This window comes from Myotis myotis, unplaced genomic scaffold (assembly GCF_014108235.1).
Source record: "Myotis myotis isolate mMyoMyo1 unplaced genomic scaffold, mMyoMyo1.p scaffold_m19_p_13, whole genome shotgun sequence".
NCBI lineage: Eukaryota > Metazoa > Chordata > Mammalia > Chiroptera > Vespertilionidae > Myotis > Myotis myotis.
Genome location: NW_023416317.1, coordinates 20,561,625 through 20,580,907, shown reverse-complemented (window position 1 = coordinate 20,580,907; position 19,283 = coordinate 20,561,625). Strand labels below are relative to the sequence as shown.

At 43.6% G+C, this 19,283-nt stretch overlaps 1 protein-coding gene across 1 annotated transcript in view; it reads right to left on the bottom strand.

Annotated features, from left to right (window-relative positions):
• Window positions 1–232: 232 nt before the first annotated feature.
• Window positions 233–19,283, bottom strand: part of GRM7 (glutamate metabotropic receptor 7) — a 756,022-nt gene continuing 736,971 nt past the window's right edge. The window contains exon 10 of the mRNA XM_036332027.1: window positions 233–1,408. Coding sequence (XP_036187920.1) covers window positions 1,359–1,408 — 50 coding nt within the window. The 3' untranslated portion in view covers window positions 233–1,358. The remainder of the gene's footprint in view (window positions 1,409–19,283) is intronic.

The window sequence follows — 19,283 nt, the reverse complement described above, 5'->3', positions numbered from 1 at the left end:
AGGTAACTTGCTGAGTAAATGTGGAGGGTTGTCAGGCTTCAACTTCAATTATGAAAAAACAAAATGTGTGGCCTTTGTAGAGCTCCTTTCTTTGAGGTCTGGCTGCAGCTGTGGGCTCCGGCTTGTGTCTTTAACAACTGTGGGCTCCATTGTTCCCTAACTTCAGATTTTACAAAATAAACTGTAACTGAAAGGGGAAAAACAACTAAAAATAGTTACTGCAGAAAATAAAAAAGTTAACCAAAGTATTTTATTGATACATTCTTGGACAATATCACAGAATTGAAAGAGAATGGAAAGAAGGAATTTTTCAGCAAGGGTGTGTTTCCACTAAATTGGCACATAAGCAGCAAGATTAACGAAAGTACTTATTACAAACAGTAAAAAACATACATGCTTTTTTTTTAAAGTCCTTATCACACTGGTCAGTCATAGGGGGGCATGAACAAAACCTCAAGACATGAAAAATCCATATTCTTTTCTTCAAAGAGCTTGATCATTATTAAAATTATTGCAAAATATCCAAATACCCTAAATAAAATAACAGAAGAGAACACAAATACAAATATTGAACGTATTATTAACATGTACTGTAAAATACATTACCGGCATGCATTCCGAACAAGACCTCTATTCAGTTCAGCCTCTACCTTCCTTTTGTGTGACCTATCGAGAGATAGGTGGGACCTACTATATCAGCACAGTTATTGGTCTTTAAGTATCTTTTTGTCTTAAAAAAAATAACATGATTTGCGATGGTATTATAATCATAATTATACCTAGTACAGTCATGTGTGTATGCGGTTTAAATATATATTTTAGTCCGCCGAGATCTTTTGAAAATTTTGTCTTAAAATTTCCCCCAATATTTTGCCGTCTGAGAGAATAGGGCTCTATGAAAACAGGGCATTTGAAAACAAACAGTGAACCGAGGTACAACATCGGATGGCAAAGTGCAAAAGTCCTCACAAACTGTACAGAAAATTTCAAAACCTCGCAACCTGGAAGTACATACGTAGAAAGACGGGTCAGCCCCAGAAACAGTCACTGTGGCTCTCAGCGGTTCGTCCTAGAGAGCCTGGGTGGGACTTGAGTCTCAACACTGCCTTCCGTAGGGAAGGTCCAGAACTGCAGCCAAGTTGGCAGTGCTGATGCCAGTGACTTATTAAGCCAAGATAAAGTAGGAATATTTCATAAAGCAGCTGCGTAGGACACTTGGATCCTCTAACGTTGGTCTTCCGGCGGAGGATGCTCCTCCAGTGATGGGCAGCGGGCAGGACCAAAAGAGTCCTATGCCAGGTTGGATGACAAAATAACTGAGGGTCTGCCTCCTCCGTGGTCCCAAGGCATGGAACAGCTTAGATAACCAGGTTATTATAACTGACGTACTTCTTTTTTGCAGCGGGGCCTGAAAGAAAAATGTGAAAAAGTCAGTGGTGCCGTGACCCTGTATTTGCAAAGGCAGAAGCAGAATTATAATATCTGTGATGAGTTGGGTGCACAGTAAAAATGGAAACGATGCACCACTGAGGAACACACCGATCACTTTGGACGCCTGCGACTATTTCTTCTCTGTTCTGAGATGGCTCCAGCCTTCCTCTGGATGCTTTGTAACATTAGCAAGATTATCAGTCGATATCATGCTTTCTAATTAGCCAGCCCTGAGCTTACCGGTAAAAGGCCCACCCATGTGGCACTGGATTTTGTTGTGTCTTCTGCTCCTAGACCTTCTCATAATAAAAGGCCTTTGTCTGGGAAAGATCTGTCCCGCATCTCTGGAATTGACTTGGGTTGACCAAAGATTCGGTCAATCAAAGTGCCTTCTCCAGCTCTGATGCAGAGTCAAATGACTATAGATTGACTTTTATAGTGTTATCATAATAAGTTGTAAGTGGTAATTTGCAGACCTACTTTTATCAAGGTTTGAAGCTACTTCAATCTTGCACGTGCCTCAACACAGCCTACATTCCCCCCCTCCCTTAAATGTAGAATAAATAATTTTTCTGTTGGGTACAGTGATTTCGCCTTCACTCACTCACTCATTCAATCATTTATTCTGTAGAGATGTGCCGATTGCCTGCCACCTGCCAGCCAGGAGGCTGGGCACTGATGAGCAGCTGGTGAGCAAATCAGACGCTTTCCTGTCCTTATGCTGGAAACAGACACCAAGACCCCAGGTATGACTCTGCTTTATGTCCTGTTTCTCATTACCAAGTGAAACAGTAGCTGTGAGGTGGTATGCTCTGTATTCATGAAATCTTAGCAGTTTTGCATCCACCGCTGTTGGACACAAGGTAAGTTCATGTACCATTTACGGATGATTTATTTTACTTCCTATTCCTAGATTCTAAATAGTACGGTTCATTTAACACACACACAAGTAGCAAGAATTCTTCCAGAACTCTTAAGTAGGGATCTATCTGTAAATTTAGAGGAACAGAGAAGGCACAAGAACACACTCAGAGAGGATTTGTATCTAAACTTTGAGTGATGCAGCCAGTATGTTACAGATATAATATAGCACATCTACACTCTACAAAAAGACTGCTCTGATTTTCTGGATTCACAATTTGGAAACTCCTGAGAAATGCTGGCTTTTGAAGACTCATTTCTCTAATAAATCGTGTTGTATTAATTAGCTAAAACCAAAGGAAAAATAGAATTACATGAAATTCAGGGTTGCATGGGAAATCTGATCATGAGACTGGTGATGATGCATCCTCACTCATTAAACACATGGCTTCAATGATCCTGCTGAGTCTTCTAAAAAGGTTCCCTGTGTTACTGCAGCCTTCATTGTCTTCAACAAAATGCTTGGTTTGAGCATAAGGAGAAAAACTTTCTAAAGATGTTGTTGTTTTTCTTTTACTCTGAAGCCTGTTTATAGTGTCATAGCTAGAAAACCCCAATGGAAAGAGGCAACAAATAGTCGATGTATGCCTTGTCAAATGCCAAGGTGTTAGTTGTCCTCAGGACAAAGGTAGGGGGGAACAAACCAACCCAGAAGCTTATACTGACCTAAATGTCTGAGACCATCTCTCTGTGACTAATCAAGATTGTTTTCTACATGAGCATAACTGCATAGCAAAAAAAGCCAAACATCTGAAATTCCTCAAACAGGTGACTTTAAAACACCCAGGAGGAGTATTTGACAACAATGCTAGTAAGTGAGAAAGTGTTGCCCTTGCATTGTAAAGCTGAGCACTGGTTTGTATTAAACTATAATCAGGTTGAAGTTATATTTTAAAAAGTTAGAAATGATAATGATCAAGGAAATTCACCAATGCCTGGCATGGGTCATCGTGTGTTCTCCAGGAGCCTCGAGGTGAGTGCGGTGTATAATCCCCAATTTACAAGGGAGGGGTCTGGCTTCACAGACCCAGGTTCTGATTCAGCTCTGTCAGTTACCTGAGGTGGGACCTAGACCAGTTCAATGACACTGAACTTCTCGGGGGCCTTTGTAAAATAAGTAGAATAATTGTCACCCTGTGGGCTGTGAATTGCATGAATGTATGAAATACCCATTTCTCGCCTGGTAACATAATGCATGAACTTATTTTTAAATTATAAAGTGCCATACAAATGATTACCCTCGGTGCATGCTGCCTTCTCAGGACAGCTTAGGAGCACTGCAGCAAAACAGTACTATGGTGTGCAGGTCCTCGGATGGCAACTTTTGTACTTTTCAGATCAATGTCCAATGTATTGCAGTGTTTATTTTTAAACCATTATAGCCTTATGCGTAAATAAGTACTTCTGTGGTATCCAATAATTCCATTTATTTGAATAGCAATGCAGTTTATGGTCTAGAAAAGAAAATGCTTCGCTCAAAATAGTTGTGCAGTAAAACACTTGCGAAATAGACTTTTTTATTTTGAAATAGCTGGAATTTTTTTCTTATGAAGTTACACGTTTTAAGCAGTAGGTATGGCCCCTGCTGAATTTTACGTTATCTACATCAGTAGTTCTCAAAGCAGCATCTCTTGAAGTGATGTTTACAAGGAGGCAGAGTGTGGACCCTGGCTTTTGAATGACTGCTGTGCCTTTGCTACTTAAGAAAGGTCAGACATTCCAACTTATTTTTCATGTTGGTCAAAATCAAACTCAATTTGACATTAACTTCAGTGAACTGGTGGTGTTCTCTTTAATTTTTTTCTGGGCCTTTTTGTCTCAAAAAAAAATTTCATTTCTCAAAGTGTGGTCTGTGAAACTTGTATAATCCAGATGATTAGAAATAAAGAAAAAAATAGAAAAGGGGGAAAGTTTCAGGGGTAAGAAGCATTGAATTATGGGAAACACTGAATAAGTAAAATGAAACAGGCCTTCCCCCCACCACATATTCAATTTTTTTATTTTTAAATCAGAAGGCATTCTATAATTCATTGACATTATTCCATGTGTTCTCCTGAGCTCTTTAAAAAAATTAAATGTGTATGTATAGATGTACGCATGTATAACGGTGTATATGAAGTGATTCAAACATCCACAAGAGGTGAAAACAATAGTCTATCACAGTCCACAGTACAACACATGTTGATGTATTGACATCTGTGCTGCGGATGCCCTTCTGTCCATCCTGAGGAAATAAAACCTAGTGGGAACCCTTCCCGCTTCCCCACCCCCACTGCCAATCCTTCCCTCCTCCACCCACCAAAGCTATTCTGATGTTGGTTTGCATCCTTCCCAAGGTGGCTTCATACTCCTACTATAAACTATAGATAGTATTGCTTGTACATACAGATAATAAGTGTTTTGAAATCTGCATCTGGTATCTTGGTTGCTTCCATTTCATTTATTTCTTTTTCTGGGGGTTACTCTTATTCTTTTATATGAGGCAGATTTCTTTGTCTCCCCATTTTGTCTGCCTGCTGTGTTTTCACTGTGTATTATCTATATTTGCTATGACTCCCAAACTTGTTATAGTGGTTTTATGTTGGAGTTTTCCTCTGGGGCTCAGTAGTGCAATCTTCCTGATCACCTGAGCTAGGGGCTCCCAGAATGCCTCCTGTGCAGGTTGTGTGTTCCCTCCTGTTGCAGTTGAGTCTTGAGTGCTGTTGGCCTGTTCGCGGATGGGTTTAACCCTCAGGCTGGCTGACTGTAAGGATAGACCTTGATGACAGTGTATGAGCCACTTTGCAGCAGCTATCCCCTGAGGTGGGGTTGTTTCCAGCAGGGTCTGGTGCCTGCTGGGATCTCCCTTTGGGTGTGTCACTTGTGTTAGTTGGATCGTGCTCTGGTGTGGTCTGAAGCCCACCGCTGGTTGTGTTGGTTCTGGCTCCACTTGGGTGGGGTTCCAGTGCAGATTGATTTCAGACACTCCCTGTAACCGACCTTGGGCTACCTGTCTAGAGCTACCACACACTTTGCTGCTTGTGGCTGCTTCTACTGGGCCTGGGTATGCATGGGAGGTGCCAAGCTGTGTGCAATGGTCAGCTTCCTCCAGTTCTGAACCAGGGCATATCCGTAAAAGTTCCAAGGCACCCTGAGGTCCGCCTCCTCCTGTTGGCCACACTGCTACTCCCTGGGGTCACCTGGTCTTCCTTGTGAGCCTCCTGTGGAGAGACTGTAGAATGGGCTCCAGCTGGTCACATCCTTCAGACCCTTCCACAAGGCATGAGCTCAATAGGGCAGGTGACTGGGATCAGGGGGATGGGGGTCGTGGGTCTTCTACTTGGGGGACAGCATGGCTTGGCACTCAATGGGGTGAAAGTGGCCCCTATTCCAGAGCCATACCACTCAGTCTATGCCAGAGTCTCTGACCCTATCTCCCCTGGAAGGAGCACGCTGCAGGTTCAGGTTGAGTGAAACCAACCTCTGCAAGCTCGGTAGGGCAGGGCCATCTGGACTCAGGAGGATAGAACACAACTGTCTCCTATTGGGGGTGGAATCAGCCGAGCCTACAGGGGGGCAATATATATCCTTTCCCATGCGCCTCAACCCCACAACCCAGCACTTGTCTCAGTCCCACACGTGAGCCTCCCAGGGAGATGAGCTCTGCACAGCACTCTGATCCCCCTGCAGGACTGAGCTCAGCAGGGTGGGACCACCAGTTGTCAGAAGGACCAGTCAAATTAGTCTCCAGTTATAGGGAATGGAATGGGCTGAGCTTGCAGGGCAGATCAGAATGCCCCCCATGCAGCTGTAACTGCACAGCCCAGTGCCCATCTGAGTCCAGGACAAGAGCCTCCCAGGGAAATGCACTCCAAAGGTCCCAGTTCTGTGCAGCAGTCCTATCTCTTTGTGGGGCTGAGCCTAGCAGGTTGGGGCCACCAGTGGTGGGAAGGACAGGCTGTGCATGCAAGGTTGGGAAGAATGGCTCCAGTTCCAAAGCTACACGGCTCAGTTACTGTCTGAGTTTCCGCCAGTTGTCAGGGCCTTGGCTGTTTCCGCCAAGACCTTCTTCAGAAAAAGTGTATCGCATAGGTTCCTGTTGGGTGCAAGGTGGTGTCCCCAGTAATTGTAGGACTGGGCAGTGCACTCCCCAGGCTGGTATTGTAACAGTAGTTGTGCCGGATCCTGGGAAGATGGCACCTGGGTCTCTAGCAGCCTCTCTTCTCTCCCAAGAAGACGGAATCCCTACTGAGTTTCACTGCCATATGCTATGTAGGCTCCTCTTCCTGGCTCTGGTGCTCTGGGTTGGGGATCCCAGCACGGGATTGAGACCTCATGCTCTTGGGTGTGGGGACTTCTGCACTGAGACATCTATCCTTCCACCTTTTCCGCAGATGCATGTGAGTGCGGGGGCCAGCCCTTTCCCTGCCTCCATCTTTCTTACCAGACTCTATGTGGCTTCGTCTATAAATCCTTGGTTATATTTATGTTCAACTAGCCTTCAGTTGGTTATTCAGGTTGACTGCCCTATAATTTAGCTGTAAATCGGGTTTGGCACCAGGAGCAGGTGAGTGTATCTTCTACCTTCTCTGCAGTCATCTTGGAATCCTCCTGTTTCCTAGGTCTTGATCCTGCCTGTTAAGTCATTTGTAATGCGGACCAAACTTTGGAATACTGGTTTATTGCCTGATGAAACTTGGCCCAAACTGACCTGCCCAGGAACCCATTCTAAGCGGTGTCTGTGCTGCCCTTCTCCCACTATGGCTTCCCCGTCAAGCACAGTTCAGAGTTGTTGTAGCCATAAATATTTTAACTGGAAGGGATACTTCATATTACAGTTTGCAGTTAGTAAAACTAAAAGAAATACTTTTAGTAATTCTGTAATCAATGACCTGTTTCCTGCTGATTGGTTTCATCAGTAAATGGTCCTCAGCTTATCACTTAATGGCAAAAGAGTAGATGTTACCCTCAACTATTAGTTCTTATTCAGGATTTCAAATAAGCCAGAAAGCTCCCTGTATTTTTTGAAAGAGAATTCATTTTGTAATGATTTCTCCTAAATCATTTTAAAATGACTATAATCTAAGAGTAGCACAATATTCAGCCAAAAAGATGCAGAAGAATACGAATGAAGAACATGAATACCAAAAAACTGAGTCATTCACAATTATGCAGGTTACTCTGAACTAAAAGGAGAGAGAGAGAGAGAGAGAGAGAGAGAGAGAGAGAGAGAGAGGCCTTTCTACATATTTGCAGTTCCTCCCCCAACTCTACCACCACAATCTACCAGGAGAACGCCAGACTATTTGTCCTTATGTTAGTTAGTCAGACTTCTTGACATAAGAACTTGGCAGGGGTGGAAATGCAATCAATCAGTTAAAGAACTCAGGATTCCCAATCACCATTCATTATAATCCACTTGCAAAAACCCCAAGATCTGAATTTCTGTCCATCCAGCCATCCATCTAACAAAAATATTACTTCACACCTATTAAATTCTAGTCACTCTGACGCATGTTGACCTTGCCAAACAGGCTTGGAAGTCTGCAAGTTGTTCGTTCCTTTCTCATTTATTGTATAGCCAGATTACGCTCTAGCAGGTGCAGAAGGCTACCATGTGCCATCAGCAAGGGGCTGGCATCTCCTTTGTTTTACTTTTCCTTCTACTTAACACGATAAGGATAAGGCATGAACTCATAGACTAGACTTCCATTGAGAGAAAACCCCAAAGTAAACTGGCCCCTCCACCAAAGTTGAATGAGGGAGGCTGTTCAGTGGATGATGGGGCATTGAGGCTGCTGGGACCAGTCTACCATATTTGCAGACAATAGTGGTGCCATTGCAAGAACAGAAAAGCAGCAGCCTAGAAAACTTTAGAAAAAATGTGCCAAGTGCTTGCTCCATGGGGCAGAGAGATGAGTCAGAGGTGGCTCTATTGCTTGGAACTTGTGTTACAGTGGGAGAAATGCTGACAGCACGAGTAATAAGTGCATAAAGATATTTACAAGGGCCAATTCATTGTGTCTTAAATGGCAATGCACTTACCCTCGGTCTGGGAAGGCTTCTCAGTGCAATGGGTGTCCGATCGGGATGACGAAGAATGGGAAACTGTAGAAAGGAGGGACTCATGGAACAGTGTGCTGTGTTTCCAGCCAGGTACCTGGGGGAGTCAGAGGGTGTGGGGTCTCAGGCTGGCAGGGAAGGAGGGGCCAGGTGATTACTTCAGTCAATATGCATGTGGCCATACTAAAGGCAAGGTACCGGAGATAAAGTGATGAAAAAGACACAATTCCTATGGTTATTTCGCTTCCAAACAGAAGCTCCTCCAAAGGCCTTGAACACTAACTGAAGGCAGTGGTGCACTAAGTCCTCCCTTTATGTTGTTGATAGGTTCTTGGAAACTGTGACGTTAAGTGAAAGGATGTGTAATGAAATGAAACCAACTGGTGCTGAGGTTAATTAACATGAACAAGAGTTTGGTTCCTAGACATATTTCTGGCCACAAAAGCATCACCAAACTTCTAAATAAAGACCCCAAAACACTTCTAATAGTAAACATTGAAATATATGTGCGCTATACATACATTTGAGAAAGATGAATAAAAACAAGTTAGATAATGGTTTTCCAGCCCACTTATTCTAGTGCTGGGTCAGATGGCTGAAGACTGTCCTTACAACTCAGGGTGCAAGGTGGGACCCAGTCTGGGCAGGACACTCTTCCATCCCCAGGGCCCTCACCCCAACACGCACTCATCCTGGGACAATTCAGACATGCCGGTTCACCTCTCCTTCACATTTTTGGGGTGTGGGAGGAAACTGGGGTCCCTGGAGAAAACCCATGCAGATGGGGAGGACATGTGAACTCCACACAGACAGTAGTCCTGGCTGAAATGATTTTTTTCTCATCTGCATTGTACTGAAACGGTGTTGAACGAAATGATGTCCAAAGACTTGCTGGAGTTGAGAGGCTGTGAAGGAACTATCAATGGTTTTCAAGCGCAACCTTCACACTTGTCCCCTCGGTGCAATGTCAACCACCTCTTCCTTAACTGGTTCCAGAGCCCCTTCCCTCCAGGAGCCTTTCCTGACCCCTCCAGACAACGTGTCCCTGCCCCCTCTCTCATGGCCTCTCTACTTTTCTCTTGTCATACTTAACACATCAAGAGTGAGTCACTCATTTCTCACGTGTGCCTGGAACGCAAGCATTGTGTCAGGATGGAAGAGGCCATTTCCCCCTAATGGCTAGGAACTGTGTAACACCTAGGAAATGCTTAATATGTATTGAGTTTTTGCTATAGAGGGGCTTCTGCTCTCGCATTGTTAGCCCTCAGAGCATCTTAGGAGAAAAATAGGCCACACACACACACCCAAGAGTGGGAACTTTGCCATCTTTTTATTTCCATTTCCCCCCTCGGTGCCATTGTGTACAAAGCTAACCATTGCTATCAGATTTCATTGTAACTTTTAAACCACAGCATCCTTTTCTCCCCCTTTAACATCCAAGAGGGTCCAGAGAGCCTGGCTAACACTGACTAATCAATTTTCAATTCTGCCATGAAAACAGTCAATGAACGTTCTAGTGTTTCTTTAAAAAATCTAATTTGTACTTTAAGGTATAAAGCATCAAGCAGAGGTTTACGGGGTTCCTAGAAGATCTATTTGAAGCAAATAGACTATGTCTGTTTTGAAATATCTTTAAGCTTGGCCGAGTTAAAATCTGGGCAATTTGATGGAGGCCAAATAGATTTTGCCTTGGGAAAAGAAGGATGCACTGTATTACTGCATCAAAAATGTCTGCTTGGTACTGTAATGCACTTCGCCTGGGCATGGAAAAGCTTTTGTGTATTTTGCAATTTCAGTGTATTAGGGATGAGAGCATGCCAGAGCATATTACAGATGCAGTGCAATGATGCATCCAAGATTGAAGCTGTGCATCAAAATCTGTCTTAAGGATAATGTTACAAATAAGGCAATCGTGCTAAAATAGTGGCAGGGGAGTACGCGGGGTTCCAGATGAAAAGCCCTAGCTCAAATCCAGGCTTTGCTGTTATTTTGGGTTCAGACATTGAGTCCATTCATTCATTCCTTTATTCATTTATTCAACTGGTACTGGGAATTTACAGCATGCTAGTTGCTTGGTTAAACACTAGTAGCACAAAGGTAGGGAAAAGTACTCTCTATCTTTGAACAACTTCTGGCTCACTGCAATTCAACACATATTTATTGAGCTCCTACTATGCGTCAGACACTGTGATAGGCAGGGGGAGGGGACATATAGCCATTTGATGTGCAGTACAGTCCCTGCTTTAATGGAGCTTACATTTTTCTGGGAAGGGGCGGATCATTTATTAAAAAAAAAAGTAAATCCATCCAGTTCTTGTTACCCACTGTTATATTCTATTTAAAAATGCCAGAGACACTGAATTGGTGAATTGTGAGTGCTTATTGCTCCTAGGAGGAAGGCAGGATTAGATTACTGTGAGCCTTTGGTCACAACATTTTCATCAACCGATCGGGACATAGCCTTGTTTTATGTGTGTTTCTGTTTAAAGACACCTCATATAGTATATGTTTCTGATTCATCACCATTGAACAGCAACAGCACTGTAACTCCTGCCTGAACTAAGCTTATCTAACACACAGGTTTTCTGTAGGCACATTACACCCTTCCTACACTTAGGGACCCTGGACAGCACATCAGCACTATCTGTGTATGTGTGTGGGAGGGGGGCGAGGGGGAGGGGCACTTTAAACAGCAAAATCACCACCAAGTCACCCAAAAATGCAAAACACAGGTATTGACTAGGCTGCAAAAAGTACAGTTGTTTCCATATGAGAGCTGAGACAGGAAGCAGAGAGAGACCTTGTTCCCCTCAGCTGTGAACGTATGTGTCTTTTGTTCTCTGCATACGTCCACACATGACCTCAAAAGCAGAAGTATACATTTCAGAGTTACAAACCCATTTTAGCAAGTAGAAGGTGAGTTTGCAAATAATGAGGATCAGCTGTATTGTGATGTTGGACAATACCAAGCACCATTAGGCAGAGGTTGCTGTCCAAGGTAAGGGTCAGTGAGGATGGCTTCTGAGCAGAAACTTGAAGGAGATGAGAGAGAAGCTATACAAATATTGGATCATAAACTGAACAGCAGGTCCAACCCCTGAGGCTGGCATCTGAAAGGCTGGGGTGATGGGAACCAACAGTGCACAGACCTGGTAGTATTCCTGAAGAATTCCAGCACTGGCAGGAGGTGCCATCAAAAACGTGTGCAGGGGAAGAGGTGAAAAATATGGCCTGGTGAATCCAAGCAAGGTGTCAAAGATAAGGACGTGTTGACCTGTCTTGAGCAATACATTATAGACATTTTCCAGGCAGGCCTAGGTAGTGGGGGCATCGGCATTGAAGAACATTCAGATGCAAGACACCACATTGGGAAAGCCATATTCTTGAAATGTTTGGAGAGAACAGCCCAGAAATTAGAGTTTAGCAAATTCAGGATTCATTCAGAGAAGAAAGAATGATGGGAGAAGAGATCACCCTCGCTAGGGAGATTAACTTCCGGTCGCCAATGGTATTTTATGCTATGTATAGGGTTCTGGATATTAGGGTGAATTGTGAGAAGTTCACCAATATTTGGAAGGGTAGAGTGCTCCAACAGTAGCCTGGAAGATAGAGTCAAAATGTGTTAGAAGGAGAGGATAATAATTGCAGGGAAGCAGATCAGCTAGGAGTTGATGGATTAGGATTGTGTTTATGGTCAGTGGAATTCTCAGATGAAGCGTATCATAGGGTCACCTGGGTCTGAAGCATAACCAGTACCTTATACTGTTCCTGTCTCTTTCAACTCAAGTTCTGTACATGTGCATGCGTGTGTGTGTGTGTGTGTGTGTGTGTGTGTGTGTGTGTGTGTGATGTCTTAGGACTTGATTTATTCAAAGGAGCACTGCTAAAGATTGATAAAGTGCAGACATGGATGAAGAGGCAGGGAAAGAGTTCTGAGTAAGGCTGCAAAGGTCATACAGAAAGAGTTTACTTCTCCATATCACCCATCCCAAAGGTGCACACAGGGAAGGAAAAGGGCACATGGAGGCAGAGAGACCCTCTTATAAGTCACTTGCATTCTGGAATGTTCTTCCCCTAAATAATTTCAAAAGTGGAAATAGCTTCTCCTTCTTCAGGCTTCAATTTAAATGTCACCTCTTAGGCCTTTCCTGACCCAATCTATAAAGTACTGCTCTTCCCACCCCATGCCCCATCCCCATTGCAGCTTATAGTTTTTCATCATCTACTACTCTCACTTTCTAAAGTGTTTTAATTTATTTACATTTCAATTCCTTGTCTCTCTTCTAGAATGTAAACTCTACGTATACATCCTGTCTTGGTCACCGTTGCATCCACAGGACTTAGTGCCGGGAGCCGGTCCATACTTGCTGTTTCAAGGGACCTGGCATATATGGCATACTGTTCTTAATATGTTTGCTCACCTTCTTGGCACTATGTGTTTTAACCAAGGTCTCTGAGAAAGGTTGTTTCACCAGGTAGGGATTTTCCCCTGAAGTTAGGGAGGGAATAAAACCTCTTAACTAAGTGCCAGGTGGGTAATTAATCACTTTAACTATGAACAATCATGCTTAAGCTACATAATCTTTACTCCCTGGAATGGAGGGAAGAAACACCCTAACCTTTGAAATAGAGATTGATAGGATTGGAATCAACTGGTATAAATACAGATGTAAGAACACAGAACTTAGAATACGGAACCAAGAGAGACAGAACCTAGGCACAGAAACTACACAGAACGTTCTCTAGAGACAGAAGAACTTCGCTGGAGAGAACATGGCAAAAGTTCCTGGACAGAAACTGGCCTCAGAACCTAGAGACAGAACCTAGGGAGAGAACATGGCAAAAGATCCTGGACTGAACCTGACTACAGAAATTGGCAAGAGAACCTGACTAGAACCTGGTGACTGAACCTGGCTGGAGAACCTGGACAGAACCTGGCTGGAGAACCTAGCAAGAGAACATGGACACAGAACCTGGCTGGAGATCCTAAGCAGAACTTCACTGGAGATCCAGACCAGAACTTGGCTGGAGATCCTGGCTAGAGGTCCTGGCTAGGCTGCTGATCAACTGAACGCTGTCTCCGTGTCATTCCTTCTTCGCCGACTCCGTCTATGCCTTTGGGAACCCCTGGACCCGCTGGGGTTGGACCCCGGCATCTGGCGCCCGAACAGGGACCCCTAGGTAAGCCCCACTCTCGGGATGGATAGGACTCCACCGTAGGAAGAGAGTGGATAGTCTTCGCCGACTCCGTCCACACCTTTGGGGACCCCTGGACCCGCTGGGGTTGGACCCCGGCAACTTAGGACAGTGCCAAATATTAGCATAAATAAATAACATAATGGATGAAAGATGGTCCTTGTTTTGGGATTAGTGGGAGTTAATGGCAAGGAGCCAATTTCCTTCTTGATGTTCTTTCAAACTTCTGCTTTTGACTGATTCCTGCCAGGAATTTTTCTTTTTCTTCTTAAATAATAGATGCGAAGTGATGAGATACGTGGGAGACCTGCTTTAAGCTGTTCCTTGGAGTGTAAAAATCTTCTGATCTTCATAGTTACTGGGCAATTCTTTTAGCACCCAATCAGAGGAAACAGGAGAGTTGTTGTTTTTTTAAAAAATATTTTATTGTTTTTTTTACAGAGAGGAAGGGAGAGGGACAGAGAGCTAGAAACATCGATCAGCTGCCTCCTGCACACCCCCCACCGGGGATGTGCCCGCAACCAAGGTACATGCCCCTGACCAGAATCGAACCTGGGACCCTTCAGTCCGCAGGCCGACGCTTCAGTCCGCAGACCGATGCACCATCCGCTGAGCCAAACCAGTCAGGGCGAGAGTTGTTTATCACAGGGAATGATGAGGAGTAACCACAACTACTAGCTGAGGGATGAGAAGTGAGACTTTGTAATAAGGTAAAAAATGGATGGAACAGACGCCTAACCATTCCATGACTGGGTAGAGACAGTGTCTACTCTTGTAGGAAATGGAGGAATGCACTGGAAATTGCTTGTGGCTGGGGTCTAATATGTATTAGTAAGCTTGGTTCTACAGCTCTGTGCTCTCATGTCCATTCAGAGCAACACAGCCTATGCTCAACCATATTAGGCTCATAGTTGTTCTGTATTTTCCACCTTCAGTGTTCTCTATAGAACTTCTTCTCTCTTTCTCATACATATCACCAGTCTATTACTTTGATGTGAACTGAAAATACAGGTAGGTTAGAGTGTACTAATGTTGGCCTTCAATGCATACATTAGGTTCAAGGAGTTTGACTCTTTAACAATTCCTAGGGATATCCATTAAATTTCTAATTTTAAATTGATGGCTTACAGTCTTTCCTTAAATGTGTTGTGTTTGCTGTGATGATGTCTAATGGACATGTCCACATATTCCTCTTTGTTCTTGGGTCAGAGCATTTGTGATGGGACTTGAGGGATACTGGGAGGAGACTAGAATTCCCATCACCAGAACTCAGCAGGGGCCTTGTGGAAGTGAGGACATAGTTGGATTAAAGGCACTGGGCCTGGAGACACAGGGTTGGAGAAGCAGAAGTGTTGCCTTCTATACAGAGAGATAGAGACTGAAGACACGAGCCCACAGACTGGATGTTAAATGAGATTAGAGAACTCCTTTGGCCTTAGTTAGGTATGATGATATGATATTAATGTTGGACAATGTCTGATCTTTGTAATAAGCTAATATATTTTGCAATGAAGCATCATGATGTCTGTTGTTAACTTTAAAATGGCCCAAGACAAAAATACATAGAATAATCAAATAAGGCAGCATGGTAACAGTTGCTAAATCTTGGTGATGGATTGTACTATTACTCTTTCTACTTCTCTGAGTGTTTGAAATGTTCCACGATAAAAAGTTTGAGACCCCCTCATCTTCAAAGCAAAGTGTATGCTTCACAACTTTGCTGGGAGATAGCCCTACTTTGATCTCAATATTTGCTACCAAGGATCAATACCCTCAAGCCAGTCTTATGTGTTTGTGAGGAGATGAAGATATATTGTGCTGTTTTCCGTGGCTTGGAGGGTAGAGCTCTGGTGATCCTAATGCAAGAGTGATCATCACAACAGACACCAGAGTAAAAGGCAGAGAGAGGGAAAAGATGGGCAGAGACAAATACGAGGATAGTCACCACTCAGCAGATGACCCTGGGAAAGTTACTTTCACTCTCTGTGCCTCAGTTTTCTCATCTGAAAACTGGACATATTAATAATACTGATCTCTAGGGATGTTATGAGGACTAAAGTAATTATATGTAAGACACTTAGAAAGGGCTTTGGTATAATTTTTTGCAAGTATCTGTCCAGTTTTCCCAACACCATTTATTGAAGAGACTGTCTTGTCTCCATTGTATGTTCTTGCCTCCTTTGTCAAGTATTAATTGAGCATACTGGCTTGTGTTGATTTCTGGGTTCTCTGTTCCACTGGTCTATATGTGGTTTGGTATAATTTTACATAATGTATTTTAGCTCTTATTAGCCTTCTTTCCGGATGCATTTGGAGACTCTCTCCCACATACATAACACGTGACTCATTGTGTGTGTATGCTCTTCCTTGGAAGAAAGAGACCCTTCCAAAGTAGGCGGTTAGGCTGCCTCTAAAACAAAATGAAATTAGTTGTGTGGGTGCCAGCTTTCTGTGAGGAGGTGTAAGGAGTTATCAGAGCTCCTACTGGGTTCCATCCATTCATGGGAAAGGAATCTGTCAATCACTGCGAACAAGTTGCCACTAGCATCATCAGCTGCTGGTTCATCTCTGCAAAAGTGGGATAGTGAAATCCTGTGCTTTGAGAGCTTGTATTAGTCAACTGGAGCCAACGGGGGAAGCGGAGGGTTGGCAGTTTCTTTTATAGCAAAAATGAGAGTTTCCTACTGTATTGACAGACTTGTACATATAATCAATGGCTGCTGCAGCTCCCCTGTGCAATCCAGGTCATCTCTGTGCAATATGGAAACTGGCAATCAACAATTCTAGGAGCCCTCATTGTAGCGCTGTTATGTTGTTTGCAAAATCAATTGCTGGAGTTTGTCAATATGCATTTATTTGTATATTGAGCCATTTTGATTTAATAAGTTGAATATCTACTGATGAGTGCTGTAGGAATGTCAGTTAGATTAGCTGAAACAAATTGTGCTCTATTCACTAGTCAATTTTGCAGTTAATAAGTGAGCTGTGTCTATGCTGATAAAGCAACATGAAGACCAGAGCAACTACCAAGTCGATTCTGTCAAAAAGAGTGCAACCCAAGCTATCCAGGCACGTCTATGACGTATGAATGTATACGCACGTTGGGTCCATGCCTGTCTATGATGTGAGTGCATATGCACGTTGGGTCCATGCATGTCTGACATATGAGCATATACGCACATTCAGCCCTCATTACCCAGGGTGGTTATTAAAAATTCCATATTTTTTCAGGAAGCTTTTATGTACCCAATACCCCAAACAATCTGCTATGTTGCGAAGGGTATTAATATATACAATTTGGCCAAAAACTGTGTGAGGTGAATCCTCATGGGAATGGTCATCATTGAGATAATCCAGCACTAAACCCTTTTCTCTTGATAGTTCTTGTTCCTGGAAGTTAAGAAATGTATGGATCCTGGATGAGGCATTGGAGTTCAAATACTCTTCCTCTGAATGCAGTAGCATTTGCTGAACACTTAAAAAGTGCTAGAAACTCCGCTAAGCGCCTTATATTTACAAACCCCTTTACCACCTCCAGAAGCCCCTATGAGGCAGTTGCCAATATCATCTCTACTTTATCAGGGGGCAGCTGAGTTTCAGAGGGATTAAGTAACACATCTAATGTCAAATAAGATATCCTCCCCTTTTCCAAACTATGGTTTTCGATACAGCAAGAGAGGGCCAGAAGTGGGGCTGCCGTCAGGGGCCACAGATATTTCTCATTCAACAAACATTTTCCAAGTATCCAGCAGGTCTGGAATTGGGACCACAGCTCTTTCTCATTGCTTTGTTTCTCTAGCACCTCTCACCCCTTGATTCCTTCCCTGGAATTCCATACCCAATTGCCATGAATGTGCAGCTTGTGGAAGGAACCAGTGAGGTGCTTAGGAAGTCTCAGTGACTGAATTGGCTGTTGGGCTCTTAGCTTCCAGGAGGCTGAGAAGCACTCCCATTGGCAGTGATATGCCCCACAGCAAAGCCTGGCAGGTCCTATGCTGTTGTTCAGCATCACCTTCCGCCCCCCAAGCCAGTCAGTGCAGGACACATACTTTTCACGGCTTGGAGGGGAGATCAGAAACAAACCATGTGATCACAGTCTAATCTTTAAATTCAGAGAAAAGGCTATGGCTTGGGGGAAAAAGCTGAAAATTGCCCCGCCTTTGCCTTCCCCCCTGGAAGAGAAATGTGGCTTTGCCCGAGTCACTGATGTGGGAGGCAATGTGAAGTTGTGGTGAAGGATGGTCTCTCACGTCAGCCGTCTGGGATTTCAATTCGAGCTTTTTCTCCACAAGTTGTGATCTGGTGAGAGATTCCGAGCCCTCAGTTTCCTTGCCTTTATGTTTTTTACAGAATCAAAATGGCAGTGTTGGGAGGATCAAATGTGATGACACGTATGTAATGTGTTTAGCACAGTGCTGGACACTTGAGATATTCTTGTCATCACCACCACCTCTACCACCCTCCTCTCCATCTCCTTCTCTGTTCAGACATCACAGTTATCATTGAGTTAGTCATTTATGCAAGATGGTGGGGTTCAGAAGAACAGTCCGATCTAAGCTCTGCGGTGGCCCTGTTTGGTAGGATGAATTCCTTTTACTGGATGCCATTTAAAAATGACTCCGATGTGAGACTTCTAATGACCAGGTTTGCTGTTCTATTCTACAAAGTTTTTACTCTGAATTCAAGCTGCAATGCAATCCCCTAGGGCCTGGGAGGAGCTTTCTAATTCCCCTATAGTGTGTGAGGAGACTATATTTTTTTGCCAACTAAAAACACAGCACAGTTAGAAGGCAGATTTCTATAGCCCTTCAGAAATAAGAATGGGTCTCTAGATGATAGAGTTTGGATGAAGAAATATTTACATTTCTGGGAAATGTCCATTGGTTTGGGTGACAGGCACAGAGAAAAATTCTTAAATCAAGGGTGTCCTGGAAATCTGGACTATTATGTTGCTAAGGATAATAGCATTGGGTTTTTTTTGTTTGTTTTTTTGTTTTCTGACAAATACTTCTAAACAGTTACTATTCCCTGAGATAGTTACTGTTCCCTGGGATGTGCCACCTCAAACTGTCATAACATTCATTCCATTTCCTGTCACCACAAGTAACCATATTGCTGGGAGCAAAGGGTCAAACAACCATTAGTCAAAGGACAGCCATCAGTCAAATATTTACTGAGCTCCTAACATGAGGCTCAGTTCTAGGGGTGGGGGGTGGATGCACAGACACCTAAGGCATCACCCAGCCATCCCAGAACTTCTAACCTGGTGGAAAACCTGAACTACTGGAAAACATGCCAAGGTTGCCAATTTTTTGCCAGATCGTCACCCAAGTGGGCAAATCTCATTGGCCATTAGAAATTGGAAAGGGAAGGGATCATTGGCAATGACTGATTAAAGAAAGGTTTCTTAATACCAGTAATGGTTAAGGTTAACATTTACTGAGCATTTCCTATGCCTGACAGAGCATCAAGCTAAAAAGACAGATTACCTCAGCAACCCCCTAATCATTCCCCTCATATTATGGATGGGAAAAGAGAGGCACAGAGAGGTTAAGCATAACTCCCAATATTGCACAGCTGACAGAGCCAGGCCATCTGACTCCAGAGCCCATGTCTGACCCACTAGAACCGGTTCTTACTTCCTCTTACTCATCCACTCATATTAGCAAATGAAAATACTGTAAAGCAGGAGA